Below are 16668 nucleotides of genomic sequence, written 5' to 3'. Positions count from 1 at the left end.
GAGGGCTGTGTCCATGCCTCAGGTCAGAGGAAACAGATGCGAGGAGACTGAAAAGCACCTTGTCAAACAAGTTGGGTTTAAAGGGGATGGGAGAAGGAGCTTCCGTGCAACAGAGAGGAGGAAGAAGCCGAGGGCGACCTCAGGGACAAGTCTAATCAGGAGAGCCTCAGGGGCAGACGGAGTGGTGAAGGGCATCAGCAACAGGGTGTGGAGGTCAGTGCCACAGAGCGGGGAGTCCCGAATCCTCCCTGTCCCCGAAGGGTGCCGTGCGACGGAAGAGCAGACCGAAACGAGGGGGCCTCTGCACGTGTGGTTGGTCCGCCGGGTGGGGAGCCGTGGGGGCTTCAGGACTCCGTCTGGCTGGGGCCGGCTGCTGGAGTGAGCGAGCGCCGCCGCCTCTCCCTCCCGGCCGAGGCGAGCACTGCGCCCTTCTCCGATGGCCCCGATGTGCAACGCCCAGTGATGGAAACGTGGCTTCCCACGGTCCTGCTTGTCTGCCCGCTACCTGCACTGTGACACTCGCTGCAAGCTGGGCAACGTGCCCCCAGGGGCGGCTCCTGGGCGTGGCCGGCGCGGCCCCCTCACTCCAGGGCTAAGTGTGCCTGGGTCTGGACGTGTGTGCTAGTGACTCTGGCTGACACGAAGGAGCACAGACACAGCCCTGCTGACTAGGACACTCACCAGATAGAAGGAAGCATGGAATTCTGGAGTACGTAAGTGCGATCCAAAAACAGGAAAATACTTCTGATCATGATCTGGCAATTAGAAAAGCATTTATTTATGTAACTTACTAACTAAAAATTCAAGACCAGGCCTTCTGCACTGTAACTGTGGTGGCTGTCTTATATCTTAGAGTAACTGTTTCTTGATGACGGTCCCCACCAAGACCTTCAGGATTGATTTTTCCCCAAATTTAATTGCTCCTTTGGTGTTTGACTTTCATCTCTTTAGTCCAGAAAATCTGACTATAGGGAGATCTGGCCATTTCCTGCCTGATGTAGGTAAACCTCATGAGCCTGAAGAGATGCTCTAAGCTTTTTAAACACTTAGTCCTTGTCACATCGGCATGAGGCTCGTGGCCGTGTGCTTGACTCTCCTTTGCAAGCAGAGTGAGGACGACACAGGATCACCAGCCCCCTGTGATTCTCCTAACACAGCCTTCTCAACAGACGTTCCCTCTACTCTGACCATGTACCAGGTGGCTGGCCTGGAAGAGAGGCTCATTCACTGTCCCCTACTTACCTCATTACCTAGGAAAGCTACTGTGACCATGTTTGCTCTCATAGCCAGGTCAGGCTACAACCTCACAGGTATCAAACCAAGTCAGAATCAGTACATCCGCAAAGTCTAAGACTTTGGCTGTCCAGTTACAGTAAAAACCTGGAAATCAGGCTTGATTATCAGGAATAAACTGGGATTAAGAAAAACTTTAGAGACCCGTTCAGGAATCAGCTCAGGTACCATAGACTGTCAGGTTGCTTTGAAGGTCAAGTTAGCAGCTGGCCCCAATCCAGAAAAGCAGTCGTTCACACGCTGCTTTTCTCTGCCCTTTTGTTCCACTACGTTGAGCTGGACGGATGGCAGCATTCGACTCAACACAGAACCCCACCCAGCCCTTCTCTGTCTCAGCCCATGGTTGGGCCCACCCTGTCCTCAGATGGGTGAGGGGAGTGGATGAGGCCATTTTTGGTTAGGAAGGGGGGCGGGGAAGACACCCTGCCAGCTGCCCAGGCTCCTTCCTGCTTAGCGACAGCAGAGGGTGAATGGGACCAAGAGGAAGCGTCGGTGACCAGACTCCGGGCACCACCGATGAAGATTATGGGCAGCACAGCGTCCCTGAAACCAGGGTTAGCAGAAAAGTCAATACGCTTACCATTTGTCTGCAATGATCTTGCCAGCATGTGTTAATCTTCTTTAAAAATAAAACACTATCTAGTGAGTCTGTGCAGATCTGCTAAGGAAAACTTCAGAAATGCTGGCCAATTTAATTATTACAGCTTTAACCCCTTAACCGCAGCTCTTGACACTGAATGTACACATCATTTCGTTGTCAGAATACGGAAGGACTGGGATGTCCATGTGGCTCACTTGGTTGAGTGTCCAACTTGTGACTTCGGGTCAAATCGTGATCTCATGGTTTGTTAAGATTGAGCCCTACATCGGGCTCTGTGCTGACAGTGCAGAGACTACTTGGGATCCTCTCTCTCACTCCTTCCTCTCTCTCCCTTTTAAAAACAAACTTAAAAAGAACACTGAAGGGCCAGAGGGACTACAGGTACAGGTTTCCTGCATCGCTGCACCGCGTTCCCAGTTTGCAACAAGCCCCCGGCCACACCCACCCGCTTTCCCCGTCTCCCTTGCTGCTGTGTGGCCGGGTCCTAGTAGAGGCCTGCTGGCTGCATCAACCGCCAAGCCACACGCTTCATGGGTCTGGGTGGCTGGGCCTAAGGGTTCATCCTGCAAAGGGTGGTGGGGGCAGAGAGTGACCCGCACTGTCCCAGTGGTGACACAGCAGGTCGACTATTAGCACCAGGGACCAGGCAGCTGGAGGGAGGCGGCTGAGACTTAACTTTAACTTATAGTCTCAATGAGAACTGATGTGAATCTCATTCATGCACCAAATTAGAATGTTCTCAGCTCAAAAATTAGAATTAATTTTTTAAGAAGGCCCAACATACTGCTTATAGAGACAGGAAACCCCAACATGGGTTCCTAGAGCAAACTACGGCCAAAAGTGCAGAGCACAGCCTTCACAGGTTTGGGCAAAGTCACGGTCATAAACGTCTACGTGCTACTTCACAGCTTACAAAACCCCTCACATCCATGCGTCTCCAATCCCCCCAACTGCACGACACAGACATTGCTCCCTCTGTACAGTCTTGGCTCCAGGACCCTGGACCAGCGACGAACTTCCTTGAGCCCAGTTTCTTCCGAGCTGGCGAGAGGTTACATGGAAGATGCACAGCACGTACGGAAGCAGCGTGCAGGCCAGCACGTAAGCCGTCAATCATGCAGGCCTCAGAGCCTTCGGTTGGCAGGGAGGTCTGACAGAGCGAGGGGAGCTGGCGGAGGGCAGGACGCCGCCAGAACTTTGGGAAGAGGACAGACAGTCGGGAGGAGCCAACGGGCACATCCGCAGCCTTGTCACACAAGAGCAGCTGACCTCGGCCACAGTGGTCTCGGCCCCGCACCTTATTTTTTCTTGGGGCTTTGCTGATAAATCACAGATCGTAAGTCCTATGAACAAGCCCATCATTCAAGGGTTAACATGTTATTCTGGAAAAACTCACGATTGCTCAAATTTATAGTGGCCTACAATATGAGAACCTTACACAAACAGTCTGAAAAGACAAAGGATAAGTCACAGGCACACACAGCAGGGACCCAGCAGCTCTGGCAAAGACACAAGCCACTTGCCGACACCCCGGCAGGTCTCCGTGTCAGGCTGCATCAGCTGGGGGGCCGAGCTCTGTCCCAGCAACCAGTCGCACGCCACCGGAAGGCACAGGCGCTGTGAGCAAGCGGCACTCGGCCTGGCACAGGGTGTCCTGGGGAGGGAGAGGCCCCGTGTGCAGGGCTCAGTACATGAGACGCCTCTCCTCAATTAGCCGGGTGAAGCCATCACTGGCCATTTCCCATGGAAAACAGTATGAAGTGGTCAGGCCAGCATGAACTGAGCTCTAGCCTCGACACAGCAAAATCCAGAGCCTCACACGAGCACCCTTGGGGCCTAAGACACGTCACAGGCTCCCGTCACTGTCCCCTCCCATCTGGGGAAGGGCCAGGCCTAGCTAAGGGTGTGAGCAGTGTACTGAGAGGGGTCCGTCACGTGTCAGACAGCAGACACGGACCCCCCATGGCGGAATGCACATACGCACACCTGCGATCATGAGGAGGAGGAAACCCAAAAGACAATGCCCACGCCAAAGAAAAGTGATAGGTTCTCCTTTCGCCCACGTTGTCTACACCGGGTTACCCTGCTCTCCCTCCCCCACAGAGCGTGCTGAAGAACAATCTGCCTGCACCGCAGCTCACTGCTTGACACTCCTCACCTCCATCAGGTCTCCCTGCTATGAGCGCACACAATGACCTTTTCTTCCACATTTATCAAAGTTCACAGTTTGGACTCTTGAAGTCTCGCCTCCCTCATTAGTCTACAAAGCCCACGGAGGCAGGAAGCCTGTCGTGGTGGAAGCCCGTCGTGGTTGCCTCTGGGCCGCCGCACCGGCTCTGCATCCTCAGCCTCGCGCTACCAACGAGTGCCGTGTGGACGCACAACCCGGCCCGCGGCCGGCGCCCCGCACGCACATGCTGACGACACGCTGGTCACATGGGCAGAGGGTGTTCGTAAAGAAGCCCAAGGCTCAGTCATCTACGGAGCAGGAAGACACAGGGTCCTGTGAAGACACCGGTCACCTCCGTCCTGTGTGTGGAGCGCGCGTTGCCAGGGGGAGGCCGCCCGGAGGCCAGCACTGCCGGGGCTCACCGAGTGCGGGGGGAGGCCTATCACCAGGAGCGGGGAGCTTCTTTCGAAAGGAGCAGGTACGTGCAGAACGCAAACACGTGAACGAGGGAGCAGAGCCTGCGCTGTAAGAGAACTGCAGCGGCGCCAACTCCAGGCGACTGTTTCCCGCCCGCCCGCGGGGCCTCTGGGGCCTGAGCGTTCCTCCTGCCTCCTGCTGTCCTCGGCGGCAGCACGCGGCCAGCATGCTGGGACTCTTACAAAGCGGCCCCACATGAGGTACAGAAACACCCCGGAGACCAGAGACTGGACACGCCCACCCTGGAATACTCTGGAATATGACCGCCTCGAGGGCCTCGGCCTCTGCAGCAGCTCTGACCCCTGCCCCTTCTCGTCTGGGGAGGCTGCCCCCCTTTCAGCAAAACGAGCTCTGAGGGCAGGACTGCGTCCCCATCAGCCACCCTCTCCCCGCACACAGCCCCTCCTCGGTGCGGACGCGCTCCCGACTCCCCAGGCAGACTGGCTGCCCTTTCCTTATGCCCCAGGGGCTTCTCTGAGCCTTTAAAACCCTCACCACCCGAACCATAAGTGCGTATTTTTATGCCCTCGTCAATCCCGCTGCGGTTTAAGCTCTAAAGGGCCAGAACCTGCTTCGCTCCTGTTTCCAGGGCCCACCTTGTCGCCAGTCTCCTCTTGCCCACGTGCTACCAAACACGATCCAATTACACTGGATTCTTGCTTCAAACACCTGCAAGGGCCCAGACTTAAACCCAGATCCTTCAGAATGTGCACAAAGACTCACACCCAAGCTGCAACTCAGAATTACTGCCTCAAATTCCACCAGTGCCAGCAGGTTCTGGCCACGGCCCATGAGCATCCCTCTCTGATGGCTCATGCCCTCTGGCTGGCCATGTCCCACTCATCCTTCATGATGGGGCTCCAGCGTCACCGCCTCTGGAAAGCTCTGCCCCAGCTGCTTCTTGCACTACCACTCCTATCCCCGATTCTGATAATTTAACATCTTGGAACTCAAGATGCCTCACACCTAAAGACATTTCATATGGCAGAGTGCTCTTATCTTTCTTCTTCAATGAAACACATCGTTGTTTTTGGAAGCAAGGTTTTTGTCGCGGCATCAAGGAAATGTGACAACGTTGCCCCTGCCTCTATCTCAGCACCAGGCGTACCAGGAGGGCAGAAAGGAGGTGACGCCATCACTTCCTACTGTCAGTCAGAAGTTTGGACAAGAAGGAAGTCCTAGCTGAACGAATGAATTAATGAACACGTTCCTATAACTTACAGAGTAGAATTAAGCGGCAGATGGATAGTTGGATGAGGTAATCACTTAGTCTTAAATAAGCTAGGCCAACTAGGTAAGGAACAATCACAACAGTTCACCCTAACGTACGCCTGTCCAGGAGGGGACACCCGGGAATCTGCTGACTTCCGGGAAGTTCCCCTAAGGTGCGCCTGTCCAGGAGGGGACACCCGGGAATCTGCTGACTTCCGGGAAGTTCCCCTAAGGTGCGCCTGTCCAGGAGGGGACACCCGGGAATCTGCTGACTTCCGGGAAGTTCCCCTAAGGTGCGCCTGTCCAGGAGGGGACATCCGGGAGTCTGCTGACTTCCGGGAAGCCTGGGAATCAGGCTCATCTTCAGATGTCAGCATCCAGATGGGCTCCTGGACCCATCATCACCCAGCCTCCAAGATTCCTGTGCTGTGGCACAGACAGGAGAGGCGCCTCTGTGTGTTCTCAGAGGATGCCTCGGATACATGGTACATACTGGCCACCTTCCAAAGGTCCAACAGTATGGTCACCTTTGTCCTGAATGGCCTTGTGATTTCCAGAGGACAGAACTCTGCCGGAAAATACGGCACAGGTATAGTTGCAGATGCCAGCACAAGAGACCAGAATGGACTCCGCTTGCCCGTTAACGGGGAGGCCCCTTGCTCCAGGCCACATGGGCTTCACTGCCACGGATCATCTAGAGCTTCGATAGCAGGTGACAGGCAGCTGTGGCTGCCCTGAACACTTCAGTTTCTCAAAGGAAAGGGAAAGGGAAAGGGACGTAAAGGACTCCTTCAGCCAGAACAAGAGTTAGAAATGAGTAGGCTGCAAGTACCTATTTCCACAAATTAAGAAAGAGACTTGGAAAAGTGCAGTCACAAGCAGCTGTCTGTAATATTAAACCCCCTTCCTAATTCTCTCCCAAAGAGATGTGTGGCTGACTAATAAGGGTGGGGGGTGGGCTGGAGGCCTGGGCCACGGCCAGGCTGTAAGGGGCTGTTGCCAGGATGTAAGGAGCCCCGTCTCCCTGGCAGACACCAGTCCTACACGGTGTGCTGGCAAAACTCGAAGATGGTCGCACCCCGCCACGTACTTGCTTAGCACACCCTCCCCTGATTGGGGGGGGGGGGGAAGGAATACGGTGGGTTACATCATAGGAGATGGTCTCAGCAGAAGCAATTAATCACCCCATGAGAGAAGAGGCCTCACAGCAAAAGCCAAGGGCGGCCTCCAGGGGCCAAGAGCGACCTCCGTTCTCAACGGAGGGAAAGGAGTTCTGCCTGGAAGGCGGCCTGTGGGAAGTCTCTGACCGCTGGCCCTGCAGTTTCAGTCAGTGACACTCTGAGCAGAGACCCAATGAACGGAGCTGGGACTCCCCACCCACACGACCGTGAGCCTACAAACGGTGCTGGGTTATGTCACCAAGTCTGCGGGCATTTGCTATGCGTCGGACTAATATAGACGGTTTTGTACAAGAATAAAGGATAGCGAAATAGAATTAAGACACTTATCAGAAATCTTCCTAAACACTTCAACCAGACCCAATAAATGGACACTATTTATATGTTATATATAAATATACAATAAAAAACTCCACTTAAAAAAATCTGTTAGGTCACATGAAAAAAATGTTAGCTTTTGTTCTATAAATAAAAGAGAATTTTGAAAGCTGTTGTTTTAACATTAACAACACTCATTACTTCTTTATCCTATTAACGTTCAGCCTCAAAAGACTTAGGTAATGAATAGAAACTCATGAGCCAAAAAAAGGATATTCTCTAAACTGAAGGATCTGTGCTTGGACATGATCTTCACAGACCTGGCGCAGCTGTTTGTAGAGTGTTGGGGAAACTTTGTGAGAACAGAGATTTTCAACAGCCTAAAAACAAAAGGAACAAGTGAATTATTCACCATGAATAACAAATTATTTCTCTGAAAAGACCTGTGTATATAAAATCACAATCAAAACAGACAGGCACCCCCTTCATACTTACACGAACTATAAATAAACTGTTATGTTTAAGTTCCAGGTGATTTGTTGGAACACTGAAATCCAGGAAGGGTTTGGTAAAAATGTAACAACAGCTAATACTGAACACAGGTTGGACAGCACACCTATGTCAGCCCATGACCCCTGGGACCCGCTTGGGGTCCCTGCGCACGTCTGAGCACCTACAGCGCCCTACTTTCTTCTGCTGCAGCAGTCTCTAAACCTGGCCACTCACCACTCTCACCGTGGACTTGAAAACAAACCTGGAATGTTTCCATTCATTTGTCTGAGGTGGAAGACGCAGGAAACATGGATGAGTTTACCTTGATGATTATAAGGTGCGACCAGGGCAGGAAACTCCTGAGTGCCCAGGCCACACTGGCTACGTTATACTATCGCCTACATATTTTTCTGCAGGCTGCATGTGTAATTTACCTAGGCTTGTCTTAAATTAACGAAGAAGCAAGTATTTTAAGCAGAAACACTTTTCATAAAATATTTCTATCCTCATCAAAAATTATGTATATTCTCACCGGTTCTAATAAAATTTCGTTTCAAATTTCATGTACAAAACCAGGATCTCATTCAATCCAAATGAGATACTAAAAACAGAAATGTAGTTTTTTCTCCTGACTAGTTTTGAACCATCTAAAAAAATATGGGGGAAACACTTTAGAATCTAAATTTAACTCAAATACTATATTCCTGATGAAATAAAAGTTAAGTTTTTATAAAGCTATTTGTTATAGTAAGACTTGTAACTATTAATGGTCCCCATGCTTAGTATTACAAGATTGCTACCTATTAATCTAAATTAAATAAATATAGTAACCAGTACCATATAAAATAAAATACATGCACATCCACACAGGTCAAAAGGGAACAGGAATGAGGATGTTAAAAATGACAACATGTTTTTTAGCAAGTTTATTACCAGCATAACAGCACGACATGGTCTTCCCCTACGTGCTGCCTGGCTATACAAGGGAGGGCTGTTTAAATCCCCCACTTTCTTTCTCAGACTCTGTACTTCTGTCTTTATAATTCAGTCAACGATCTATCCGTGTCTTTCTTAAAAATCCCAAGGTAACCTGATGACAAATGCTTTTTGCTCCAGTGAGTTAATCGTTAGGCGATTCCACAGACACATTATTATGAAATGCTTTGGTGTGATACATGAAGAAAACGTATTTTCTTTGGTAAAAATCAAGCCAAGCTTGGTGGTACACGTCCTTCACAGAGCCTACCACTGACGAAACCACCCTGAACGCTCTCATTCCTGAACGAGGAGTCAGTGTCCTCGAAATATCTTCCCCAGTTGTGACACGCTGTCACTGCTGACTTTATAGCGCCTTTTCTCATCTGTGTCCTACTTGGCACACGGTTACTATTTACATGAAGCGCACTGAAGATCTGTTTTTAAAACGGAGAACCTGGGGGCCTCTTAAAAGCACCAGCTGAACCCTGCGTAGACAGGTTTGTTGTGGGCGCTGTCCCTCCGTGTCTTTTGCTGAGTCACCGCAGGTGTCTTCATGTTACAGGCACCCTCATTCGGAAGAGAGTGTGGCCGTGGCAGGGCCCCTGGCAGACTTTTCTGTCACTTACAGGAGCCCCACAGCACACAAGCCCCCCCCCCCCGGGACAAGCGCTGGAGCCGGAGCCCCGCCCTGACGCAGCGGTGCCTCCTGTGGGGTGTGAGGCAGGAGCCATACGGGTAGGGTGTGTTTCACGTTACCCCCTCGCGTGTGTAAGAGGCGCAGCAGATAGAAGGAATTCAACTGGAGAGAAGGACACGGGGGGTGGGGGTCGGGGTGCTGTGTTAGGCAGAGGGTCCTTTTCACTGCCACCGAGCCAGGGGAAGCCGCCTGTCCGAACCGCCCAAGCGCAGCTCTCTAATCTCGGTCGGCCAGGCCTCCACACCCAAGCCCTCTCCAGGCTGCTGTCCGTGTGGGGACAGACAAAGGCACGGAAGCTGGAGGGGCTGGCAGATCAAAGCCCAGTCCCTCTGCAGGGCGGAGCCGCAGCCCCCAGAGCAACCAGCAGGAAGGGCCAACGGGGCGTTAGAGCGAGTCTCGGGGTGGGAAGAACGCACAGCATCACTGAAATGAGAGCACACGGTTCTGGAAGATGATCTGCCTCATCTAAAGGCCTTGAAGGCCAAAGCTGAGAGTAGAGAGAAAATGGAGTGAAAATAGTGTGAGAGATGGTAAAGGAGAAAGGCAGGCAGATACTAGGAGCACGTGTTTACGTAGACGAAGGGAAACGAGAGGCAGCCCCCGGCCCCGGGGTAAATCACACCCGGGCCAGCTGTACAGGGCAAGGCGCGCCAGGGCCACCGCGGAGCCCACACTTCACACTTCAGTGGAGGCCAGCACAGCGTTCTCCTGGCACACTTCCGGGTGAGGGTGGGGGCAGCGATGGCCCCAGTTAAGCAGTACTTGGTCTTTTTTTTAAACTTTTTTTTTTTAATGTTTTATTTATTTCTGAGAGAGAGAGAGAGACAGCGTGAGCAGGGTAGGGTCAGAGAGAGAGGGACATACAGAATCTGAAGCAGACTCCAGGCTCTGAGCTGGCTGTCAGCACAGAGCCCGACGCGGGGCTCAAACCCACGAACCATGAGGTCATGACCTGAGCCGAAGTTGGACGCTTAACTGACTGAGCCACCCAGGCGCACCAAGCAGTACTTGGTCTTGAAGGCAGACACCCTACTCAATGGCGGGCCCGCTGAATGGTGATGAGCTCACAACCCGGAAGAAGGCACTAATGGGGCTCTACGCCCCGGGTTCCTGCCTGTAAGAAATGAGTAGAGAGCAATGTATAAGTCAGATCAGAGCTCAGATCTGAGTGAGAGGATATGTTCGAGAGGGGTTGTAAGTGCCCTGGCCGGGGGGGCTCTACGCCCGACAGCGGGCAGCGTGGGCTGCAGGGCTGACCCTGACTGCGCAGGAGACTCCGGCTCCCAGACGTCGCAGTGAACTACTGAATACAGAGGACTAATCCCACAGAGCACTCAGAACTGCTGATTTATGGAATCCTTTTTACTAAGCTGAAGAGATTTGAGTTTGGATATTCTCCTGTTTTTGAGTAACTTCTGTATTGAGCTCTGTATTGTGTTGATTAATTTGTCACTTTCTGAAATGGGTCCATCAAATAACGTGTTTACAAGTGTCTGCTACTCGTTTTCTCTTTGTGGCTCTCATTTTCCCTTGGCAATCTGTCTAACCAGTTTGAGCCAACCTATTAATATGCTCAACACCTAACCCCACATTCTCCTTCACTAAATCATCACCAAGCAGGAGGGCTTTAGAGGCCTTGGTCTGTGACTCAGGACAGCACGGCTCTCCTCAGGACAGCCAGTCGCCCATCAAAAGTGCTTGAAATCAACTTTGGCCCTTCTCTGAAACCCTTCCTGAAAATGTAGACTTCAGTGATCCGTCGTCCATTATGCTGGCGGACAGGACTCAAATACACAGGCAGGAGACACACAAGATAAACATTCTTCTGCAGGCGCTAATTCCAGACTTAAACTCAGGTCTTTAAAAACAGACAAAAAAATCTTCACATTCCAAGTCTCCTCCTCCACGCTCTGTCAGAGGAAAGTGTGGACGGGGAACGTTTGTGCAAACTTTCCGCTCACCACACTTTGCACCTCCCTCTTACACAGAAACAACAGGTAAACTATACCAGACACACAGGAGTGAACTTCTCCTCCAGGCAGGCCTCCTGAAGTGTCCACGTGGTGACAGATGCCTTGATGGGGAGAAAAGAGACCCCACTTTGGGAAGACTAACGAACATCAAAACATAAGAGCTTGTCCCTCAAATCATCCTGAAAACTTCCTACACACACCCCCCCCACCCCCCCCCAAACTTTCGTACTTCGGTGAGAACTGTCACTTTCACATAAAATTCGTCGCAAAGCATAGACTACACCACCTGAGTAAAAACTTCAGCTGTGTTTTGGAACAGCAGGTAAACGCACAGACTGCTATAGCCTAAGATCAGGATACAGCAAGCGTTCAATGACTCCACGATGATGTCACTTACTATTTCTATCCTGTTTGCTTCCAAAAGATCTGAGCAGCTCACTTCCCAGAGAGGTACCTGAAGTCTGGGCACCTCTCTCTGAGTGGCCAGGAGCCGGCCTGTGCCCCTGTCCTGCCATAAGTCAGTCAACTGATCCCCACCGGCCCCGCCTCCTGGGATGCCCCATGGAACATGAGATTCCATTCTGGGGGCAAGCACCCCTAGCCCGCAGGGTGTCAAGATGCACTCGGACACCCAGGGCATCTGGAAACACTTTATGGTAACATGTACGGTGGCTATTATGAAATGCACTGCTGGGTAAAAGGTATGGCAAAGTCATTCTACGAAAAATGAAAGGCAATCGATCCCAGATAGACAAACCTCCAGGACGAGAAGAATAATGAAACCGGCTGCAAGATGTAACAGTCTATTAAACTAATAAACCTACGAGAGTTTAGATACTTGACGGGACTCCTGCTTCTGGTCAAGATGAAATAAGAGGAGGGGCGCCTGGGTGGCTTAGTTGGTTAGGCATCCGACTTTCGCTTGGGTCATGATCTCGCAGTTCGTGGGTTCGAGCCCCGCGTCGGGCTCTGTGCTGACTGCCAGCTCAGAGCCTGGAGCCTGTTTCATTCTGTGACTCCCTCTCTCTCTAATCCTCCCCTGCTCACGCTGTCTCTCTCTCTCTTAGAAATAAATAAAAAACATTAAAAAAAAAAAAAAGATGAAATAAGAGGAGTGGATAAGCCCTTCTGTCTGAATCAACCAAACACCACACAAGTGTGTGAAACAGTCTGCGAGGCACCACTCACTGGGCCGTGAACGAGAGCGGTCTCTGGGGGGGAAACGAGCTCGGACGCCCCGATGCCCCACGTCCCTGTTTCCAGGCCACAGAGCAAGTGCTGGGAGTGGAGGCTCGAGTCTCCGCGACGAAAGCCTACAGGGAAGACATGCAGCCAGAGGGGCACGGACAGGTCAAGGGTCCCCCTCGAGGACTTGGCACCCCTGTGCGAGAAAACTGCTGGGGACGGGGAAAGGGACAACAGCGTCTGGTGCCCACACGGGGCCTGGAAGAGCACCTTCCTATGAGCCAGACTGGAAAGCCATTAAGAGAGTGGGCCCCGAATACTCAGTCGGGGGGCGATGAGCCTTGGAAAAAATATTGCTCCAGTCCCGCCTAACAGATCTTAAAAGCAGGACTCTAAAAGGTCAATGGTTCCCAAATAATTTAACATGTCCAGAATGAAACTCAAAAATATTTGTAGAAAATCAAAAATATCTACCACACAAATCAAGATTCACAACGTCTGACAGTCAATCAAAGGTAATCAGATGTGCAAAGAAGTAGAAAAACACACCCCTGATGGGGAGAAACAGCAGTCAACAGCGGCCTGGAGCTGACAGGAAAGAACTGGAAGACAGACACACAGAAACAGCTGTTGTAACTGCAGTCCCTCCGTCCAGAAGTTACGAAGTGACAGGAAAGATACCGGAAAGATTCAAATTGAGCCCCTGGAGAGAAAAAACAATGCACAGGATGAAAATGTCACCAGATGGCACTACTGGCAGAATAGATGCTGCAGAAGCTTAGTGAACTTGAAGACATGAACGACCTAAATAGTTCTACACCCACCAAAGAATTCTGTAGTTCACAAACTCTCCAGAGAGAGCCAAGGTGGCTTCACCGGGAACACTCTCAAACATTTAGGGAAAAGTAACACCAATTCTATTCAAACTCTTCTAGAAAATGAAAACGAGGGAACATTTGCAACTCATTTTATGAGGCCTGCGTGTCTCTGAGACAAACTCAGACAAATACGGTTCAGGGAAACAACACACCAATTTCCTCCATGATCATAGATGCAAAAACTAATGAAATGATGCCAAACTGAATCCAACGGTATCAAAAAAAAAAAAAAAAAGCAACACACCACTACCCAGTCAGAGTTATCCTAAGACTGCAAACTGGGCTTCCCATCTGAAAAGTCAACAATGCAATAAACTAAAAAAACAAACGTCGTATATCACCCCAATAGCTGCATGTACTTTTCTGGTAATCTTTCAGCAAACCAGGAATGGAAAGGCGCTGCCTCAACCTGATGATGGGTATTTCTGAAAAGCTCACAGCCAACATCACACTCCATAAGCACCAAACAGGAGTGTGTGCTTTCACATCTTCTACTCATCATCATTCTGGTGGTTCTGAACAGTGCACCGAGGTAAGAAAAGGAATTAAAAGGCATGCAGATTAGAAAGAAGTAAAACTATCTCTTATCTCTATTCATAGGCGACATGATTGTCTATGTAGAAAATCTGATGGAATCCACAAGCCACTGGAAGCGAGGTAAGAGAGCAGTACACTAGATCAATGTATAAACTTAAGTTCTACTTCTATATGCTAGCAAGAACCAAGAATTAAAACTACTATTTATAATACCACTAAAAATATGAAATGCTTAGGGCGCCTGGGTGGCTCAGTTGGTTAAGGGTCCAACTTGGGCTCAGGTCACCATCTCATGGTTCGTGGGTTCGAGCCCCGCGTCGGGCTCTGTGCTGACAGCTCAGAGCCTAAAGTCTGCTTTGGATTCTGTGTCTCCCTCTCTCTGCTCCTCCCCTGCTCTCACTCTGTCTCCCTCTCAAAAGTAAATATTGAAAAAAAAAGGAAGGAAGGAAGGAAGGAAGGAAGGAAGGAAGGAAGGAAGGAAGGAAGAAAAATGCTTAGGGCTAAATGTACAAAAGCTCTCCTGGACCTATACACTGGAACTAGAAGGCGCTGTTGAGAGAAGTGAAGGAAGACAAAGCAGAGAGCTGTCCCTTGTGATCAACTGGTAGACGTGGTGCTGTCAGAACACCAATCTGGAATCCGACATGATACTAATCCAAATCCTAGTAGGCTTTTTTGGTAGTAATTGGCAAATACTCTAAAACTCATACAGAAATTTATAACAGACCACTACGTACGCACTCAAGTGGCTAAAATAAAAGACTGATAATACCACAAGGCCGCAGAGCTCCTGGAGCTTCCCTACACCTGCTGGTACATATACAGAATGGGACTCAGGCGCTTGGGGGCTCAGTTGGTTAAGTGGCCCACTTTTGATTTCGGTTCAGGTCACAATCTCACGGTTCCTGAGATCGAGCCCCGCATCCGGCTCCACACTGAGTGCAGAGCCTGCTTGGGATTCTGTCTCCCTCTCTCTGCCCCTCCCCTGCAAGTGAAGCATGCATGCGTGCATGAGCTCTCTCTCTCAAACTTAAAAAAAAAATAGTATAGCCACTCTGAAAACATGAAATGCCTTAAAAAGTTAGGACTCTGAGACCCTACTTCTCAATATTTACTCAAGAGTTCTAATGTTCATAGCAGCTTTATGCATGATAACCCCAAACTGGGAACCCAAATGTCTGTTAGCTGGTGAAATGGCGGTACTCATACTACTCAGCAACCAAGTAACAAATTACTGTCACGTGATGGGCATGACACTCCAAGAACTGTCCTGAGCGGGAGATGCATGGTTCCACTTAAATGAGATGTTAGATTGGTGGAATACACCATCAGGAGATCAGTGGTGTGCAAGGAGTAGGGCAGGGGAGAGGCGTGACCTTTTTCATGCAGAAACAGTCCACATCTTGATTGTGGGGGCAGTTATTTACACCTCAGTATAAAATTTACTGAAGTACACATTATACGCAAATTATGTCTTAATAAAGTTGATCCAAAAGTATAATAAACTTGTTACAATTTAAGACAAAGAGGAACGTATGTCCATCAACCTGTCAAAAGTAGTCTTCCTTGGATGGCAGAAGCATAGGTGGTTTTAATTCTCCTGTTTGTACTTTTCTGTAATCTCTGTTAGTTTTATGATGTAATCACTTATACAAACAAAAAAAATTTTAATTGGAGTCCCTTAATAGGAATTGTGGTATCTTATTGTTACCTAAAATGTAGACAACAGACTAGTTAACAAGTGCCATTCTCTACAAATGGAAGATCAGAAAAACCAGTGTGCTTATAAACGGAATATGCCAATAGTATGTGTGCTTTTGACCATTTTTTGCTAAAAATGGAACATCTTTAGACTAAACGTAACTAAATCTGTCTGCATATCTTAAATGCAACAATCAAAAAACAACGAGAAAACAATCTGTATGAACAAGAAGCAGTAAAAGTGTTCTATGCAACAACGAAGTTATAATAATAAATCGCTGAGTCTCTGGAAAGTCAGGACAGTCGCGTGGCTCTTAGAAACACATCTTTCTCCCGAAATGGCCTAACTTTATCTTGCCGGACAGCCTGAAAACAAAAATCCCGCAACCACCAAGAACCAAAATCCCGCAGCACCTCGGGGGCAGGCCGTCGCAGGGCTCTTACTGTTCTGGACGAAGGCGGATGCTCGCGCTCCCGGGACTTCCCTCATTTCCGATCTGAAACAACACCGAGGACCACACGATCCGCGTCTGCACCACACTTCCTGGCCCCGGATCAGTGTGTTACCTACACAACCGCGACAGCACCCAAGGGAGGGAGGCGGGACGGCAGCCCCGCCGGGTCCGGGGCTCTCGGCAGAGAAGTGCGGTCACACGGCGCGCCCCGCCCGCCCCCGGGGGGCCTCACCTGGTACAGCTCTTCCAGGTTGTACCTGATGGAGGTGCTGCTCTGCACGGCCCTCACCGCCCCGCGGAGCTTCTGCCAGGTGTCCTGTGTGTAGTTGTCCGGCAGCCTGGGTCTGTCTGCGGGTCCGGAGAGCCTGAGTGAGGCGGGGCGCGCTTCCACGAGGAAGCCCCCGGGAGCCCCACCCGGCCTCCGCCGGGCGAGCCCCGAGCGGGCAGCGCACGCGAGTCCGCCGGCGCCGGCTGACCCGGGCGCGCGCGGGCAGGACGCTGGCGGGGCCGCGGGCGGCGGGGG

General features: G+C 50.7%; 1 protein-coding gene across 1 annotated transcript in view; it reads right to left on the bottom strand.

Moving 5' to 3' along the window:
• CUL4A (cullin 4A) overlaps positions 1-16668 on the bottom strand; it is a 46550-nt gene that overhangs the window by 29109 nt on the left and 773 nt on the right. Inside the window, exons 2-5 of the mRNA XM_039226639.1 lie at positions 16378-16493; positions 7526-7629; positions 1874-1943; positions 682-755 (exon numbers count right to left, since the gene is read on the bottom strand). Coding sequence (XP_039082570.1) covers positions 682-755; positions 1874-1943; positions 7526-7629; positions 16378-16493 — 364 coding nt within the window. The remainder of the gene's footprint in view (positions 1-681; positions 756-1873; positions 1944-7525; positions 7630-16377; positions 16494-16668) is intronic.

The sequence above is a fragment of the Hyaena hyaena genome, unplaced genomic scaffold (genome assembly GCF_003009895.1).
Source record: "Hyaena hyaena isolate Hyena2069 unplaced genomic scaffold, ASM300989v1 scaffold_22, whole genome shotgun sequence".
Taxonomy (NCBI): Eukaryota; Metazoa; Chordata; class Mammalia; order Carnivora; family Hyaenidae; genus Hyaena; species Hyaena hyaena.
Note: the sequence above shows the minus strand (reverse complement) of the source record. Positions and strands in the feature narration are given on the sequence as shown.